General features: G+C 43.8%; 1 protein-coding gene across 1 annotated transcript in view; it reads right to left on the bottom strand.

Annotated features, from left to right (window-relative positions):
- The window catches only part of ROCK2 (Rho associated coiled-coil containing protein kinase 2), a 113,656-nt gene extending 99,418 nt beyond the window's left edge, over positions 1–14,238 (bottom strand). The window contains exon 1 of the mRNA XM_056856236.1: positions 14,118–14,238. Within this exon, the coding sequence (XP_056712214.1) occupies positions 14,118–14,234 (117 nt within the window). The 5' untranslated portion in view covers positions 14,235–14,238. The remainder of the gene's footprint in view (positions 1–14,117) is intronic.
- Between the last annotated feature and the right edge of the window lie 916 nt (positions 14,239–15,154).

Here is a 15,154-nt window from a genome sequence, read left to right as displayed (position 1 = left end):
CATGTAATTGTTTATTATTTACTCATACTTTCCTTACTGATAAAGCAAAACATCTCTATATACAGTAAAAATTATTTCATTTTAAAACTCTAACATATGACACACATCATCCCAGTGCCAAGTTTGGCAAAAAAACAACAACCCAAAAACAAAACAAGAGCAATTCAAAAATCACCCCCATCTACCTTAAAAAACGAATTCCTGAACAATCTTCCTTCCTGTTCATTCACTGCCCACGGCTAATTTAGAGTGCAAACTGATGACAGTCATTTGGGCTGCTTTTTTTTTTACCCAAGTGTGCATGCACACACCCACCCTACTGTGACTACATGGAGAGAAAACTTTAGCCATGATTTCCATTATCATGGGCCTGCCCAAAAAGGATGCTGCAGCATCACCACCTACTTTGTGCAATTATTTAATGTTTCCGCAATACCTCTCCTTTTCATTTGCAAGGGGGGGGGGGCAAAAATTACCAGGAGAACTGGCTCTCGGGCAACACCTAACTTGGAAACTCATTTAATCACACAAATCTCAATGAAAACAAAGCACATTTTTAAAACAACAATCTGAAGTGTTAACAAATAACATATATTAAAAAAAAACACCTTTCGGTGCTATTCTCACTAGAACTGCCACACATGCCTCCTATGTAACTATACAAATCTTCAACACTACCAAGATTGCCAAGCTTTGTCTTATATATTTGCTAAGATTAAGTCTTTTAGAGAAAAACATTAAATTCCCCAGAGAAAGCCAACACTACAAATTGTACATTACTTAAACCCAATAGCAAATATTTCCAGAAGGAAGAAGGCTACAGTAAGTTTATTTTTATATTTTCCTGTCACAAGAATCAGAAATGAGCATGTGGGGGGAGTCATATCCTGAAGCAGAATGAACAAATAAGGCTCTCAGACTTCCTCCCATCACAGCTGCAAAAGGTCCCATATTTTTCACCTTGAAGTCAACATTCTTCCTATGCAACACAGACAAAGCACACTAGAATAAATACAACCTTAGTTTATATACTGATTATTGGTAAGGAGTCAACATTCTGAATTCATCTTAAAGGGAACCTCAATGATTTCACCTAAACAATAACTGCCACACAAGATGCTTCACTCTACACAAAATACAGTATTGGGCAGGTATTTGTACGGATAAAGTATATCTACCTAGCTGAATCACAGCTGTTAATTTCTGCACTCATAGCAGTACATTTTCCAGCCACCACAATCACTGTTGCCAGCTGCATCCATGAATTGATGGCTCACAGATTATATTACCCACTAAAAGCATCCCTGAGTCAGTTAAGGCAGCTTCACACGCGGAACTACTACTATACAAGAACCATGTGCACCAATCTTGCTTGACAGTAAACAAGTTATAAGATAAAAATGAAAGATGGTTTGGTCACGTAATTCAGTCAAGAATTGGCAGAATTAAAACGAAGCTGATGTATTCAGACATGAGATTCATTACAATGTGCATAACCTTTTACTGGAATGGGTAACTCTTTCAAATATGGCCTTTTATGCTGGGGTCACCCCTGCCAACTGCTTCAGGGTTTCCTTTTGATTATGCATGCCTTTTCCGCCCGTCAGAGATCACCTCGCTCTCCCGTATTTTGCCCGTGTTTTCCAGATGCTGTTTTAGCCAGAATCTGGAAAATGCGGGCAAAATGCGCGGGGAGAGCGAGGCGACCTCTGGCGGACGGAAAAGGCCTGCATAATAAAAAGGAAGCCCCGAACCCTAGACTGATCTTGGAAGACAATCATTATATAGCATCACTCCTATGGTTTCAAATATAATTAAGGTGTAATTAAAATTATGTTGAAACTGTGATGAATAATGAAAATTAGGCTCTTTCAGGACCTCTACCTATCTGGCTTTTGTGATATTTGACTACAAACAATTCCAACATGCAAACTGTCCAGGCACCAGAATTCAAGGAAGAGTGTTACTTCACTTCTTGTGACCATTCTTACTAGTATGATACAATTTCAAGCATACAGGACACTGTTGCAAATTTAGCTAGAAAATTATGTTTCATAATAATTTACCATAATTCCCTGGAGAAAAGAAGTGTAAACTATTTAAAAACGACATTAACATGCTATGAGAACAAGCTGTCAGCACCTCTCCCATTTCATGAGAAAAGTCAGTCATTTTCATTCACCCATTGCACAAACAGTAGGAGAAGCAGAAGAGTCAATAATCTACAAGTCCTGATGACATGTGAATAAACTACCATGCTACAACAACTTTTACTTAGGCGTTAGAATGGACAGTTGACACCTGATCCCAGCCTTGCTACCTTTTCAGTTTGCAAATGAGACTTCAGAATCAGTGCCTGATATGCTGTTCTTTAAGATAACTAAGAACAACAAAGGTTCTAATCCAGCGTTCAGAAAAGCACACTACTAGTAACAGAAAGCAAATTCAAATGGACTATCTGCAACTGGACAATCGTGGCATTTTACATACATGTATTTTTTCCTGACTGCTTCACCAATTTTTACAGGGTTTGTAATATGCAAAGCTACTGGTGGGAAGCATTTGTTTGCATACTCCTGAGTCACTGGAGAAGACAGTTCTTTATTTACACAATACTAACTAGAGGAGATAGGTGAATCAGCAGAAGTCATGATCACAGTGTATTTGTGGTGTAAAGCAACACAGGTCTACTTTAGCAGGGCAGCATGTAACTGAATTCCAACTTCTAGGTTATATTTTCATAAGAATGAAGTAGTAAAGCCTTTTTTGATGTATCTATCGTTTTTGTCTGATCAAGAGGAATCAAACTGGGAAGATCTGTTGAAGCGCGAGCCTCTACCAAAGGGTTCTCTACTAGTTGACCACTGGGTTCTCCTGTGGTTGGGTCTGGACCAAGGGAGAGTGTGGTAGGAACTTAAGGAGGTTTGCGAGAAAGGTCTCCTGTCATCCGTCCATAGATTTCTGGGCATGGCCTTTTTCTTGTCTCTGGTTTCTACCAGGATTCATGCTAGCTTGTTTCTAAACAGTGTACTGCCTGGGAAGGGATAGACCATCACTATCGACTTGGAGTGAAGGTCAGCTTGCCATGACTTCAGCCACAGGGCATGCCTCATGGCAGCTGCCACAGCTATGGAACGAGCTGCAAAAGTCATAGTGTCTAGGGATGTGTCTGCTAGGATGGTGTCAGTCTTGAGGTCGCAATTTGCTCTCTCTGCTGCTCTTCTATTGTCTCTGGGGATTAACTGACTCGGTTTACATGTTCAGGCTATAGAAGCCCTCGAGATGAGGGCTGCCATGGCTGCTGCTCATATTGCTAGTACTGAAGCCTCATGGGATTTCCCGGAGGTGAAATCTGCTTTTCTATCTAAGGAATCTTTTATAGATCCCATACTATCTTCTGATAGTAGATCTGTGGATTGCAAGGCTGCAATGGGGGCATCCTCCAACGGGATCTGCAGCAATTCCACAGCGTGAGGGGTTAAGAGTAGAGCTTTTTGGCAGCATTTGGGAACTGTCTGTTAACCAGCAGTTTAGCCCATTTTGCTTTCATTAGCCTTTCAAAGTATTCAGGAAAAGGGACTGATCTGTCTGAAGATGGAAAAAACTCTTTGGTCCCCTTAGGCCTGGATGTACTCCCCTAGGGTTCCTTTCCAGGACCAGGAACCTTGAAGAGATCCAATGCCAAGATGGCCTTTGCCAGCAGGGTCTGGTAGTCTTTCCTGTTGTAGTCTAGTTGGTGCTCTTCCATTTATTTATTTTTGCGATTTGTAGCCTGCCCTCCCCAGCCAAAGCAAGCTTCAAAGGAAAATCCCCTTCCTCCTTTTGTCTGATAGGGAAGAGGAAGTAACATTTCCTGGGAAATGGCTGGGGCAGATGCCTGAGACTTGGAGGTGCCCCTGGATGAAGATGGAGGGGAAGGCATCTGAATATGCTGCACCTATTCCATTAGTGCCCTCCTGACTATCTCCATAATGTTGCTGGAACCAGATGGCTACCCTCCCACAGCCTCAGGATAGGGGTGGTGGTAGCACGTTACCCCGTTGTGAGTGCTCCATTTCCTTCATCTGGTTCAGGGAGATATTGTCCAAGGGGTTGGACCTGCCATCATTGCCGCTCAAGGCTGAACTGTCAGCCATTGGGCCGTTTTCTCCATCAAGGCCCTTTCAGCACCCTTTTCCTGTGGAGCAGTTTGCTGCTTCCATTTTGGTGCCAAGGCTCTTTTGCCTGTTCTTACTCTCCTCTACTGCCTCAGTGGCTTTTGGAAACCACATTGTCTCATGGTGGCAACGAGGACAGTAGTCCTGGGTCTACGTCCTTGCCAGAAAGAAAGCCATGACAAGCCTTGACATTCTCCATGGGGGGGTGGGGGGGGAGAAGTAAGCAGAAAAGAGGAGTGAGAAAAAGGACCATGAGAGAGATTAAGGCTGAGAATTAAGAATGGCAACAAGGACAGGCCTTGGAAGGAGGAAGAAAATGGGACAGAAATTGGGTAGAAATAATAGCTGCTGTGGAGAGCTATTTCCCAGCTGCTCTCCCTGTGCAAGGCAGGAACTAAACTGGGCTCAGGAGTTCCCCACCTAGGAGACAGGAAGTGATAAGTTTAGTCCTGCCTTCCTGAATGACTGGTGGGAAACATCCAAGGTTCAAGACGCCCTCCTCCTCAGAGCGAGAAAGGTAGGGAGCAATGACGTTAGATCTAAGCCAGCAATTTTCTACCTAACCCTACTACTGCCAGTCCTGTCAGCTGGAGACTACTGTTTGGAAAACATAAATGACAGAAGGATATTTAGGGTTGCTTTGTATCAAGGACAGGCAGGTATCTGAGTGACAGGGATGTCTGACACGACATCCTCCTGAGAACAGGGCAGAAAAGATGGGGGAAAGACCAATTCATTGTCAGTGTTTGTCTTAGCCACGGAAAAACACCATGGTTATCACTATACTGTTCTTTAGCCAGTGTAAGGATATTGAGTCTACCTTTCCCTGAAGCCAAGGGAACTAGCAGTTAAAAGTAGATTTACCCCTCTTCTTAATACTTATATATCAGTAGACACATTCAGCCCTCATAGCTCTGCTCTAAACACAGCACTGAATGGTATGTGGTTGGTTCTGGTTCACTTGCTCCTTTCTTCCTAGTATTATAGAATTCTGGTTAATTAAAGGAAGGGGGGAGAAAATAGACTAGCATTGTACACACACTCTTCTAGTTTTGAAGAGACAGCAGCTCTTTAACACTAAAAGAGGTGGAAGGAGATTAATCAGCAGAGTGAATGGGCAATTTGCTTCTCATTTATTTATTTACATGGTTGCTCTAGTCTAACCACAATTTCTTCATCCTTTCTTCCGCTCAGTAGTGTCACTTATGTTATTTAGGACGACAGGAGATGCAAATACATACAATCAATTATAATCAGAGGGACTTGCTAGAGAAATGTTTCTGTCCACCTCTTCCTTGGTGCATGTTGTGGAAGTCAGGAATTGGTACTGAACTTACTGATCTATACTTCAATATGCACATACTTTGTGTTACCCATTTCTTACCTAATTCTTGTGGACACATCCAGTTCTCATTACTAACAGCAATTCCCTCAAAATGTTTAATACATATTTACCATTACAATCAAGGTAATTTACATTACTCTCCATTTTTCTTAGCTCTTCCAGCAGCATATGTAATTTTCTACCAGTTACTCTTATACTGGAACAGTTTCTTTACGTTCTTTATCTCATTGTCACTCATTCATATTTTCCTCAAAATGCATTCTAAGACCAAGAGTTGAACCACTTTGCTTTTGCCCCAACCATGAAGGCACCCAAATCATGAAAGGGAGAAAGACGGGATTTGCACCCACAAACACTGCTATGGTCTTATACCCAGCAAAGGGCTTCCTGAAGCCCTGACCTATGTGCCTTTAGCAGATGGAAACTATGGGATCAATCTGTGGGTATAGGAAAGCAGCCCTCTGCCTGGGTTCATTTTAAATTTCCTACATAAGAATGTTGTGAAAGCAAAACACAAGAAAGACTGCAAATCACTTCAAGCTGAAAATTACTGAATGAATGATTACAACTACTGGTCCACATACAACATGCTATGTATTCTGTATTTATTTCATGACTTCCTAAAATAGTATCATTATGCTTCCATCCATGCATTTAATGTACATCTTTTTTCCCCATTTGTTTAACTGTAATACCTTTCTCAGGCCAATCTACCTATAATTCCATAAATTATACATTTCCATGTATCAAAGTGGATAAATGGAGTGTCTTTCAAAATTATACCCTGGATTTCACTATTCTGAATCTGACTTTGATAGTCAATCGGGTTTTTTTTAATTCAGCACAATTTATTTATATACTTCACTTACAGTCAGTCTTTCTCACTGAGACTCAAGGCAAGACTTGATTCTTCAAATAAAACTTTAACAACAGGAGGCAATGTGTGGAGGATCAGACCCAGCAGTTTCACTCTCATGACAATTGTAATTAAAATCTAAACCAGGTCCTTCAAAGCTATAGATGAACCTCTTAATAGTGATGGGAAATTCTGAAGGTTTCTCTTGTAGAATTGAAATCTGCCACAAAATACATATGAATAAAGTACTTACCTAGCTCAAACCTCATTAAAAGGAATATTGACACTTACTGTGAGGATGCATTTTCCTGCCTGAAGGGAAAAGAGGGAAGAGTGAGAGGAAGGGAGGAAAATTAAACTGAGATTTATGGCACTGGCACCCTCCAGAGCATGCTGGTGCTGCACCTCCTGGTAACAATGTAGATGCTTCTATTTTGCTCTCCAGAGTCATCTGGCTACTTTTAGGCAGGGGCAGCCTCCGAGGTGCTGTGGAGCCCTTAAGCACTTAGGCTCTCTCCTGTATGCACATTTGCACCTCTGGGAAACAGGCAGAAGTGCGTCTGTGGCAGATGTTGCTGGAGATCTGGTGCTATTACGCACTCCCTGGTTTCAAAGATTTTCCTCCCAAAACGAATCCTCTTCTTCCCTGTATAGGCCATGCTGATGCCCAGCCTTGTCATCCTATTGTATATCCAGCACAGCGTCACAGTGGCTGTGTTTGAGGGAAGGGGCCAAAGTACGTCTGGCTCTCTGTGGCTGCCTGCACTTTCGCGGGGCTCAAGCAGCCTGGCTGCAATGGGAAAGAGTCCCGCCTTCCCTATTTTGAGAAAACAGGGCATTCCCATCCTCCATGGAAATGAGACCGTCCATGGCTTCCTTGAAGTCTTTGTCCTTTTGTTGCCTCAGCCACTCCATTCCTCAGAAGAGAGAGGGGGCGTGAGGGATAGCAGAATAGGAGAAAAAAATGAAGAAAAGTATAGGCTGTGGAAGCCCAGCTCTGGATTTCCCACAAAAAACTGAGCTCCCTGTCAAGGGAGGAAACAAAATGAGGAGTTTGGAGATAGGACGTCAGAAACCATGACCTATCTCCTTGAGTGATTGGTGGGAATCACCAATGCTAAAATGCCCTCCCCCCTCAGAGTAAGAATGTTTACACCCAAAAGGCTCTGCCAAAACAAACACCATATTTATGTTAAAACCCAACACTACATTATCATGTACAGATGTTAAAATTATACAACTGAACACCTCACACTAGTAAGTGTGGAAGTTGCCCTGCTCCCACTCTGGGTGCAGTTGCAACCTCTAGCACTGTTGCTTCAGAGACCTTGTAAAACAACCTTCAAGTCACTACCTTGGGGCAAAGGAATGCAAGGGCTATAGAGCAGGTACGACTGTCCATGGCAACTTGCATAAGATCCTAGGAGCTCAGCTTCCCCTGCACAGACACAAAGAAGTTAGGGGAAAGGAAGCTTGAGGTGGTGGTGGAGCAAAGATAGGTAGCTCTAGCTGATTGCCTCACATGTAACTGCTGAAACACAACAGATATATGTACGTTTTTTTCGGCATCAAGTCACAGCTGACCTATGGTGAATCTGTAAAGTTTTCAAGCAAGAGACATTCAGAGGTGGTTCGCCATTGCCTGCCTCCACGTCATGACCCTCGGAGGCAAGCAATGGCCTGCCTCCGAGATCTCTCATCAAAATTCCTCGGAAGTCTCCTATCCAAATAACAGTCAGGGCTGACCCTGCTTAGTTTCTGAGATCTGATGAGATCAGGCTAGCCTGGGGCTATCCAGGTCAAGGTATATGTACGTAGCAACTACCACTAGGAATCAAGTGTGACAGAATTAAACTGATTGTGTAGCACAGCCATTTATATAGCATCTGGTATTAAAATCTCTATTAAAAGATAAACTCAGATGTTTTTTCCCTTTATCATACTATTTATTCAAAACTAGCCATTTTAAAAATTTGAAAACACAAGACTCATGTCTCCTTGTAAGAACAGAGTAAATTGCTCACAAATGAGTTGTGTTATAACCTCTGATCAAAGCATACAAGTGGTATTATATGTGTTGTGATGATGTATTAAATAAGCTAACGAAGCATCAATAAAGCACATAACTTGTCCTTCCAGAAATCTATTACATAGAATTCAAGAAAAGTCTGACATGCAAAATAATCCTATACAGGTTTACTTATCAAGTTTAAAGGGAACTTACTTTCAAGCACATACATTATTAACATTCATCGGCTCAATGCTGCAAAAACACAAGCCACTTTCTGTTACGGAGAGCGTGTTGGCAAGTGAAAGCTCAATGTTATTCACTAGACCAGTTATTTGTATCTTAATAAATGGGTGGGGGGAGGAAATCTGAATGAAAATAATGGTTATCTGCATTAAATATGCTGGGAAACACAGTTTCAAGAGACCAAGTTTTGAATTTTAGTGGCTCTGAAAATATCTAATGGCTACTGCAGTCAAAGCACAACACAAGCTTTTAACTGAAGTTAAAGTGCCGCAGACAGGGCAGTGGGATGTCTGCCAGTCCCCCTCCCCCATCAATTACTTCTGCTCCCTTCACCATTGTTCAGCACAGCTTCTGATGGAAACTGATCATGATTAACACAAACTCAGGTTGCTTCAAACCTACTTTCTAGGAGTTTAAAATATTAGACTTTGACAGCATGCACATGAGGACACGCACAGAGGTGTCTGCTTAATCATGTGGTGCTTTGACACCATTATGAACTATGGTGAAAGGAAAGTCATGGTTGAATTTACATGGAAGATTAGAGAGAGTGCACAACCCCGCAAACCACTCACCGTCTCTTAATGTTAGGTAAAGGCCAGAATTATGCTATATCTGTAGTCCTTGAATAAAGACCACAAAATCATGTTCAAAATAATTATCTCCAAAGATGACATATTAAAATACCGCATACACTTGTCTCCAAAAAGAGATACTATCTTAGGTAGGCATTTAACAATCCTTTATTACTACACAGCTATTAGTACTCAAGAAATAATCCAAAATCAGCATTCATAATGCATACTGTTAGGACAGCCCCAGAAAATTGATAGCGGCCATTCCATTCAAGTGATTGCTGTAGGCTGCCAGACCATATATCTTTAGTCAAAAAGAAGAAGAAGAGTTGGTTTTTATACGCCGACTTTCTCTACCACTTAAGGGAGACTCAAACCGGCTTACAGACACCCTGTGAAGTAGGTGGGGCTGAGAGAGTGTGACTAGCCCAAGGTCACCCAGCTGGCTTTGTGCGTAGGAGTGGGGAAACAAATCCAGTTCACCAGATTAGCCTCCACCGCTCATGTGGAAGAGTGGGGAATCAAACCCAGTTCTCCAGATCAGACTCCACCGATCCAAACCACCACTCTTTATAAGGTTGGCTATTCAACAGGTCAATGTTAAGGACTGCTATTATTTCATTGCAGTTGATATAGTCAGAAATCCAAGAATTCCCTTGGATAGGCAGCAACCTATTACCATATTTTTCGCTCCATAAGACACACTTTTTCCCTCCTCAAAAGAGGGGAAATGTCCGTGCGTCTTATGGAGCGAATGCCGGCTGGGCGCGTGCGTGTCGGGACGGCGCAAGCCAGCGTTCCCCGCCCCAACGACCAGCTGGGAGGCGGCCGCGGCCACACAGAGCGAGCCGGCGCATGCGCCCAGCCGGCTCTGTGCGCCCCGCCCGCCTCCCAGCTGGCCGTCGGGGCGGGGAACGCCGGCTCGCGCCATCCCGACGCACACGCGCCCAGCCAGCATTCCCTCCATAAGACAAGTTTTTAGAGGAGGAAAACAAGATTTTTTCTTGTTTTCCTCCTCTAAAAACTAGGTGTGTCTTATGGAAAGGTGCGTCCTATGGAGCGAAAAATACGGTACATCAAGTGATAGTAAAGGTAAGAACAAGGACTCCTATCAGGCGATAAGGGGGTGATCCAGCCACTCTGCTCACCAATATCTGAAGCCTTCCACTCAGCCAAACTGGCTCTTTGGAGAAAGCCATCATAGGCAGGATGGAAAGTTTCAAACTTTGTTGAATGAGTAGCTGGATGCACCCCAGGACTGTTAGAACAACCAAACCTGATCAGACCAATGGCCCATCTTGTCCAGTAGACAAGCGTTTCATAGAGTGGCCAATGAGATGCCCCACTTCAGCATGGGTACTGCCTCCAAACAAGGTCATCATGGCTAATAGCCATTGTAGTACCTATCTTCCACACAGCCTTCCTTTAAAAACAGTTCCCTTCAACAGTATAAAATAACCATAACTGAATGTAAAACTTACCTTTTTTCTTTTAGAATAGCTACACTTGTTTTATTTTTAAAACAACGTCTGCCATTGCGTAGGTTATCATGAATAAATGCCAAGGAATAGCAAATTGGGGCATGCCAGATGGAAAGCAGGAGAGATCTTTAAGTAATTACTCTATAAACAATGAAATCTCTTGATAACATCCACATATATTGGTTCTTGTAGGTTATCTGGGCTGTGTGACTGTGGTCTTGGTATTTTCTTTCCTGACGTTTCGCCAGCAGCTGTGGCAGGCATCTTCAGAGGAGTAACACTGAAGGACAGTGTCTCTCAGTGTCAAATGTGTAGGAAGAGTAATATATAGTCAGAAAGGGGTGGGTTTGAGCTGAATCATTGTCCTGCAAAAAGTATCAAAGGTAATGTGCTAATCATTGTCCTGTAAGTATCAAGATAATGTGCTAATGAGGGTGTGGTATGTTAATATGGAACCATTGTATCCTGAAGTGATCTCAGGACAATGATTAGCACATTACCTTTGATACTTTTTGCAGGACAATGATTCAGCTCAAGCCCACCCCTTTCTGACTATATATTACTCTTCCTACACACTTGACACTGAGAGACACTGTCCTTCAATGTTACTCCTCTGAAGATGCCTGCCACAGCTGCTGGCGAAACGTCAGGAAAGAAAATACCAAGACCACGGTCACACAGCCCGGATAACCTACAAAAACCAATGAACTCTGAGCGTGAAAGCCTTCGACAATATCCACATATATATTTGCATATTTCACAAAAACAAATACAACAGTTTAAAAACAGCTTTATTTCATTATAACAGGGTTGGGGTTTTGTGCAATTAATGTCTCTATTGCAGTTTTAATAAATATTTAAATATATAGCCCAATTATGTATTTCTGATCAAATGACACATTCTATACATATAAATATATATTCCTTTTTAAAGTACTACTCAATTTAGAATGTCAATTCATAAATTTTACAACATTGGTTGCATTCCAATTAAGCACACTTGTTTAAAATAAATTTAACTAACGCACACTAATTCCCATTGAATGTGTATATCTATTACATTATTTCAGAAGTGGTCAACCAAGGTAAGATTTAGGAACCAGGTTCAAAAATGTTGCTTATATTAAGATGAGTGAGCAATCATTCAAGATTTTAAAGCAAACCAGCAGCTCCAATTTCCATATATCTATATTAACAAGTTCAGTGAGTAGCAACAAAGTACACTAGTTTTCACTTCTCCCAACTGTCAACAAGTGTTTACACACTTTAAAGTAACTAGTGTTCCTTCCCTACACCATCCTAAGACACTACAGAAAATGATGCATTAATTTTAAGAAATTCTGTTGCAAATTTCATCTGACAGACATTTGAGAAATTTCCTATTTGTAGCTGAACCAGTATTCTTTTTCTTTCTGATGAACTTGCAATACTTTAAGATACGCAGTAAGATATACTAAACATGGAATATTTGAAAGTATAATTATTTTCTGCACAAAACCACAATGCAACAAACCATGCTTGAAAATTTCATCAGAATCAACTGGATTTCTATTCCAGTAACAACATACTTCAAATCAAAGTTTCAGTTCATCCAAAGATCTCACATAAACAAAGTTTTTACCTTAATATTTCATGGAAACAATATATATGAACCACCTAAACCCTCTGCATACAGTATACAAATGCAAAGTACTCACTACAAAGTACTCGCAATATCTTGATTACTTATGCAATAGTGCTACATAGAAACACTACTAGCTTACAAACATGAATGTAAGGCTAACTTTTCCTAAAATTACTTTCTGCGGTATATTGGCACCATGTTCATAACAGCTCAACAATGTAGCAGTTGTGAAAGAGGGAAGTATGGGAAAATTCCGGCAGATAATTAAGTATTTATCTGATAATTTATTGTTTAACTGTTGCATCATCCTAATTATAAGTTGCTCCATTTGCCATAGGTCAAGAATTTCACTAGCTGAAAAGCATAAAGCTCATGAGATGGACAGTGGAGACAAGGACTGTTTTTGCTGATTACAAACATATAGTCTAGAAATAACACTCTGCAATACTTCCAAGCAAGTGTCATGAATGTCATCGTTACATTATGGAGTGTCTGTAACAAGCATACCACTACTCAAGGTATCCGTACACCCTCCAGCACAGACATACACATACTGTTTAGTCAGTTCCTGTACTTTGGCCAAGCAGGACTGAGTCATTTTTGAAAATGACTCCAGCTGCTGTTCTCCCCCCTCCCCAAATGCCTGCAGGGAACAACTCTTGGAACAGAAACAAAAATCCCATTCCTCTTTCTCCCAAAGTAGGCATGAAATTTCTGGCATTCCAAAATGCTATTTTCCTATAGTAAGAGTTTGCTAATAGTCAGGGGGTGCAAACTTATATTTAGAATTAGAGGGGGATATAATTTGTCATTTTCTTAATGTGTCCCTCTCATGTATCCTTAATTTCTCAATTCTCTGTACATAGTACTTGCAGGCAGAAGATCAACAATAGTCTCCCATTTAATAAAAACCAACTTCTTTCAGGAACCAAAGATAAAGGATCACAGACAGTATCAAAGAAGTATGGACTAACATCTGATTACAAATAGTTTGGCCTGGAACTAATCTAATTGAATTAAATGGAAAATCCACTATGAAAATGTTTAGGATCCTGACTCTGCAATCCTATGCCAAAGTTTCAATGGGCTTAAGACTGGATCACCTCTACATACAACAGCAAGTCAGCAAATGCCATTGGGATTTCTAATGCGTTTTAGTACATCCCCGAAAATATATTCAGAAACGGTAAGTGGGAGTCTAAGTTCCCCAGGCTGAACAAATATAAAACTGTTTTCACTATAGGAATCCTTTGCTCCCCCACCCCAACAACTCCTGTTTGCAGATCTGCATTTCTTCCTTTGCTGCCGCTTCCTAACTTTCTAGGGGGGGAAATATTTCAACAGGCCCAGCTGAATACCGTGCCAGCCCTCTTGGTACACCCCAGAGGGAAGGAGGGAGGGGGGTCCTAAGTGCATCGTCCACCAATCAAATTACTCAGCCTAAAAAAAAAAAAACCCGCTCAGTGTCAAGAATTTTTCGGGCGGCGGAAAAAAAAAAGCACACAGGGTGGGAATTGTGTTTTGAACATGCACATAGAGACCCTTTATGTCCCAACGGAAGATTCTCCAAACCCACGCGTCCAGAAGCTGTATCGGTCGCCGTTGTCGCCCCCCCCCCACCCGCCCCCGGTCCTCCAAACCAGAAGTGGGAGCAGGCTCCCTCCCTGGCTACCCAGCCCTTTCCACAGGGGCTCACATCGCCGGAGTCCAAGTCTCCCCCCCAAAAAACGAGCCCCCCCAAATCCCCTCCCTTTTCAGCCTCCGAATAAAGTCTCCCACCAGCCCCCCCCCTTTCTCCCCTTCTCCAAATGTCCCCACAACTCACCAGCAAACTTTCCACGTTGACCGGAGATCGGGGATCCCGGATCATCGACTCCAGCTTCGTTTGGCGTCCCGTACTGAACCCTTCTCCGGGCTCCGGCGGCGGCGGCGAAGCGGACATTTTCCCCGCCTGCTGCGGCGGCGGCGGCGGCTGGTGGTTCATCCTCCCGCTCCCTGCGGGGCTCCCTCCTCTTCAGCGGCTTCCCTCTCCTCTCCTGGGGCGCCAAGGCGAGGCGGGCGATGGCCGGCTGGCAGAAGAACCGGGAGGAGCAGCAAGCGACCGCCGCCTTCCGACGCCAGCGCCGCCGGTGCCCGCTTCGGGGCCTATGGGGTCGCTGTTACTGCCGCCGTGGGGGTGGGGGTGGGGTGGGGAAGGGGCAGCGTTGATCAGCCCCGGCCTGAGAAACACAGGAGGGGGGCGTAAGCAGCGGCCGCCCTCCCTCCTCCTCCTCCTCCCCTATTGGGGGCGAGCGCGGCCGCTTCAGCTCCACCCGCCCTGTCGTCGACGTCCCCCCCTCTCAAGCATGAACGGGCGGGGAGGGGGGAGAGGAGGAGGCCGTGCAGAGAACGGGAGTCCCCCCCCACACAAGCCGCGGCCTCCTTCGCCCCTCTTCCTCCTCGCTCGCTCTAGGCGGGAAGGCAAGTTGCGGACGGGCCCCCCCTCCCCGCGCTCTTCCCCTCGGCCATTTTGCACCAGGTCAGTACCCGGGGGTGGAGTGGAGTGTGGGGGGAGAGGGAGAAGGACGGCGACGGCGACGGCGGAGGAGGAGGCCGGCTGGCTCCCTCCCCTCCCCCTCTTCCTCCGTGGCGAGGAAGGGAAGGAGGGCCTGGGTCACCGCCTCGCCGGGCTCCCTCTCCCTCCGGAGCTTTCGGGCCGCCCCCCCTGGCAACCGTCGCTCGTCGGCTGAGGCAACCGTCGCTCGCCCGCTCTCTTCCCGCCGCCCCCCCCCCTTGGGATAAACGGTCGCTGTGATTGCCGCTGTGGCCTCCGCTTTACCCACAACCCTCTGCTGCCTCCGTCCGAGGAAACGGACGGGGCGG

Source organism: Euleptes europaea, chromosome 10 (assembly GCF_029931775.1).
Source record: "Euleptes europaea isolate rEulEur1 chromosome 10, rEulEur1.hap1, whole genome shotgun sequence".
Classification (NCBI taxonomy): Eukaryota; Metazoa; Chordata; class Lepidosauria; order Squamata; family Sphaerodactylidae; genus Euleptes; species Euleptes europaea.
Note: the sequence above shows the minus strand (reverse complement) of the source record. Positions and strands in the feature narration are given on the sequence as shown.